Source organism: Penaeus monodon, chromosome 38 (assembly GCF_015228065.2).
Source record: "Penaeus monodon isolate SGIC_2016 chromosome 38, NSTDA_Pmon_1, whole genome shotgun sequence".
Lineage (NCBI taxonomy): Eukaryota > Metazoa > Arthropoda > Malacostraca > Decapoda > Penaeidae > Penaeus > Penaeus monodon.
Window position 1 is genome coordinate 18,442,791 of NC_051423.1, and position 4,858 is coordinate 18,447,648.

Sequence of the window (4,858 nt, forward strand, 5' to 3'; positions counted from 1 at the left end):
ATTCTCTAGGGAGTATAGGGTGGCCAAGCCCCCTGTAACCTCCTATATTAGCACTTCTTGCCAACTTACAGAAACTGAACATTAAGAACTATCTGTGTGAAGGTGTTGTAGACTTGGTCTCTTGAGTGGTGATATCCTGCAGATGTTTGTCATTTTACTCTAAATATGAGGCCGCAGCAGATGTAACTGTCATTATTTATGACTATTTCTTATGCTCTGTAAGATGGCAGTGCCTTTTCCCTCTAACCAATATTCTTGTAGAGGCAAAAACTGCAGTTGTTGGTACAAGATATAATCTGCAGACACACATGGTAACAGTACAGAATAAAGGAAAAAAATTGCAGAAAGCGCTGCTTAAACTAAGTTGACTTTTTGCTCCCGAGTTTTAGCTCCATCCTGCTTTGCATACCAAGGTGAAGACAAGGTTTCCTGGTGGGTGTTGGTAGCAGAGCCCCCCATAAACCCTTCCCTTGTGCTGTGCCTGTAGGGCATGCCCAGTCAAGGCAACTTGGATTGTTGACTAAATATTAGGAAGTGGAGTTGGGGGCTTGGTTTTTGTAAAGAATTACCCTATTCCAAATCCTGTTCTGTTGCTTGTTTTCTTGGTCAATTCCTTTTGCTATGAGAGGGTATATTAGTATTTACTTAGTTGGCCACGGTTGAAGTTTTTGGAACATTTATGGCCACTTAAAAGAAGTGAATGTGGTCAAGAATGAAGTATGTGCTATTTACTGTGAGCTTGAAGTAATGTTGATATATAAAAAAAAAAAATTCAAGGCATTGTGATGGAACCTTGTATGCAGTCATTAGATAATCTTTTTGCAGAAGCTTCCATGGTTATATTTTAGGGTTGTTAAATGGTATCTATCCTGAATATAATACATGTAATACATGAAGTTTGCACCCTCCCCTCCCCCACCTTCTTGGAATAAAAAAAAAACAAAAAAACTTAGTGTGCTTTTGGTAAAATTAACCCACCTATATACCATGGTGAATAAACAGGTATCATTGTGGCCATTTTACTGGGCAGTGCCAAATATATGCACATTATATATTGCCAAGGATCTTAGAGCTTTTATCTCAATTGTGTGCCCATAGTGTCGTCAATCCAATAGAGAAAATACATTTTCTAAATCATTGTTTTCAACTTATTTGCTAATTTTTTTTTTTCACACATTGCACATACGTGTGGCAATTCAGCTTGAAAATTATCATACTGTATTAAAACGATTATACTTCAGGTACCATGGAAATCATGGTTCTCCTCCTGAATGTTATATTTATAAATCTACAATATTGGAACATTTCAGTATTACTACGTAGTTTCAAAGGAAAGTTTTGGCTTGAGTAAAGGTCCACTAAATTTTCCAATCTTCTTTTCAGACATAAACACGCGTCAAAATGGTGCGAGTGAATGCCCTTGCAGATGCTCTTAGAAGCATAAACAATGCTGAGAAGCGAGGAAAGAGACAGGTTCTCATCAGACCCTGCTCAAAGGTCGTAGTCAAGTTCCTGACGGTGATGATGAGGCATGGTGAGTTTGGCATGTTGGTATTCAGGTTGATATCTAGTTCTTAAAGTTTGATAGTATAGCAAGTAGCTGTAAATTTGGGTATAAATAGACTCTCCAGAGTAGCCTACAATGCTGTGGTCTGAACACTTCTGCCTTCTGGTGAGATGTGACTTGGACTGGTTCTCTATATAACAATTACCAGAGGTACATAATCTGTCAAGTTTGATCTGTAGATATCATTGTATGCATATATTATTTAATTTAAAAACTTCAGTGTTTTGTAATTCTCATGACCATTATTTTATGTATTATTTTTTCCTTGTGCAGTCTTATTCTGGATTATTACAATATTTCATGAACCTTTGTTAATGTCAGTGTCTAGAGTTTAATTTGAGAAAATAAGGTTAATAGAAATGTTAGCATCTTCATTACATGATAAGAGCATTAGAATTAGCGAAGTGTTAAAAAAAAAAATACAATTCAATCTCCTCTTGTGAATAATTTATGGCTGTGGTTGTAAAGGGATTCCGATAGCTAGTTTCTATATATAATTAAAAAGTTTAATGTGCTTAATTCAATATTTATGAATTTTTAGGTGGCCATGAGTTAGTTTCCCAAAGGTGAAGACTAGTGTAGCAATGCTTTGGGTGTAAACAGATGCAAAAAGTTTTTAATGCTCCATATGTGTAATTCCATTTTGCATCCCAGTATTTTGTTTTTATAAATAAAAATTTTGTAGTGGAAAATGAATATAGAGTTGCTATTTTAATGCATTGCATAACCTAGGGAAATCTGCATACTTTATAATAGATTTAATAGATTTCAACATCTATGTATAGACTATTTGGGTTCGGGTATTGTAGCTAATCGCAGTTGGCCCCTCTTTTTGTTAACCATATTGTAAATTGATTCCTATTTTAACAGGTTACATTGGAGAATTTGAGATTGTTGATGACCACAGGGCTGGCAAGATTGTAGTAAACCTCACTGGTCGTCTTATTAAGTGTGGTGTCATCTCTCCACGTTTTGATGTGACCATCAATTCCATTGAGAAGTGGACCAACAATTTGCTTCCATCTCGTCAGTTTGGGTGAGTTTTACCTTTTTACTGTAATATAATGATCGTTTAAAGAAATTGTTATAGGTAGATATAGATAGCAAGATCACTAGAAAATCAGTACTGCATTTTTTTGTTTTTTTCCAAATAACATTGCAATACACTAGAAGATAGGTTGTAATAGCTAATAGCTTTTAAAGAAAGGTAAACTACTTTTAAATGTTTGAGTCTTATGGCAATTGCTAACAAAAAAAACCCATTGAAGTGAGTGTAGTTTAATTTACATCATAAATTGGGAAAACAGAATCTGAAGTTCTCTATCTCTCTCATATCATAAATGCAGTTTAGCATCCTGTCTGTAGCTGTTCTTGCAATCTAAGTAAACTATTTTTTTTTCTTGTAATTTCCATGCTTATCACTTTAATTCTTTTATAACTTGTCAGTAAGAAAAACAGTGCAGTTGAAAAAGATAAAACTCCTTAAAATGTTAGGTTAATTTTTAAAAAGTTGACTTCAAGGAAAGTAATTGGAGATACTTTTTACAAAATGTGTTAATAATTTCTTGAAGTGTTTTTATTTCCTCAGTTACTGTTAGGAACATCTTTGACAGTAACTGGGATTTGCCTGTATTTTCAAAAAAATAAACCATTATACATTGTCACAATATAGATATTGCAAAAGAGCAAATGCACCCTCAGATGTAACAGGTACCTAGGCTGATATGATTGGCTCATGAATAGACTATATGCTGTTGAGTTTTGTCAGTTTGTTTACATTTAAATGGCTCCATAATTCTGCAGTCACCAAGGAGACAAATATTAGGCCTACATGACCAAGTCTGTTTACCCAGTTCCTTAACCCAGTGCTCATAGATGGCAAAAATACATGCCATCACCTGCATAATATTAGGTTAAGAATTGTTTACATTGATGGCTATACAAGTGCTTTGTCTCTAAGGAGGCCATTGTTACCTACCTCGCCTTGGGAAGTTTTCCCTGATTTTGGAAAGATTCTATTATATATTAACCTATTAGAGCCAGGTAGAGTGACAGTCATGTCATGAAAAAAATTAGCTGAGGGTAGGTGATGGGAATATGCTGTTGTGGAAGGATTTAGTTTAGGGCTGGTGTAACAGGAGTGAATTGTAAAGATTGCTCAGAGCTCTTGGAGGAAGATTTGAATTGGACATATAGGAAGGGGGTCTTCTATTCTTTCCACTAGTAAATGTGTGTGTAGAATGTACCATTCCTGAAACATGGTTGGATTAGTGTGGGTCCATGCTCAAGATTCTATTCCTGCCTGCCTTGACCAGCAGGCATGAAGAGGTGTTTCAAGAAACTGAATATTTTGGAAACAAAAACATTGTTATTTATTACAGTTATTGCTTACAGTTGTAGACTACCTAGAGATATACTATGGAGTCTGCTTAACTAAAAATCAGTTACCATCTGATTAGAGAATGAAATATAGACCCTGGAAAATGACAAAAAAAAACAAGATATGCATATTCAGAGAACTTTGCAAAAGGGTGGTATTGGGTTTTGATACTGCACATGTTTGTATGGGCTGGGCCTAATAACCACACACCCAGGAAAGGTGCTATTCAAGTAAACCTGATGGTCCAACCATGTGCAGAGTGCGAGGCACCCAAATCCAATGGGTTAATAAGTTTTTGGCAGTTCCAAAGAACGGGGAAATCAGGTATGGCCACTATGTCTTACTAATTGTTACCTTGGTGGCTGAGCAGTTGTGGAGCCATCTGTGTGCAATAAAATTCACAAAACTAAAGTGGTCAGTAATTAAAATTTCTGGTGTTTAGATATTTAGGGAGAAGTTGATTGCAGTACTATTATTATTGATAATTTTATCATTATTACTGACATTATTATTGTAACATTTTTATCAATGCTGTTAGTAATTAAAATATTTTCTTTCAAAAAAATTCAAGGGATTGGGTAAAACAGGTGAAAGAAGTAATTTACTTCATTGTTACTAAGCACTTGTGGTGACCATCTGTGTCTTAAAAAGAAAACTAAAATCACAATGGACTTACCATTATAAATGTCTAGTTAATTGTAGTATATATATTAGATTTATGTACAATAACTGAAGGCTTTAATTTTTTTTTTTTTCCCTTTTTTTTTACAGCTACATTGTCTTGACAACTTCTGGTGGAGTTATGGATCACGAAGAAGCCAAGAGGAAGCATCTTGGAGGAAAGATCCTGGGATTCTTCTTCTAAATAAATTTATGAAAGAAGATTTATATTTAATTTCACCTGACTACTT

General features: G+C 34.9%; 1 protein-coding gene across 2 annotated transcripts in view; it reads left to right on the top strand.

Moving 5' to 3' along the window:
• LOC119596917 (40S ribosomal protein S15Aa) overlaps positions 1-4,831 on the top strand; it is a 10,991-nt gene extending 6,160 nt beyond the window's left edge. For both annotated transcript variants that reach the window (XM_037946283.1, XM_037946282.1), the window contains exons 2-4: positions 1,384-1,534; positions 2,438-2,603; positions 4,719-4,831. In XM_037946283.1, the coding sequence (XP_037802211.1) occupies positions 1,402-1,534; positions 2,438-2,603; positions 4,719-4,812 (393 nt within the window). In that variant the 5' untranslated portion in view covers positions 1,384-1,401 and the 3' untranslated portion in view covers positions 4,813-4,831. The remainder of the gene's footprint in view (positions 1-1,383; positions 1,535-2,437; positions 2,604-4,718) is intronic.
• The last annotated feature ends 27 nt before the right edge of the window (positions 4,832-4,858 follow it).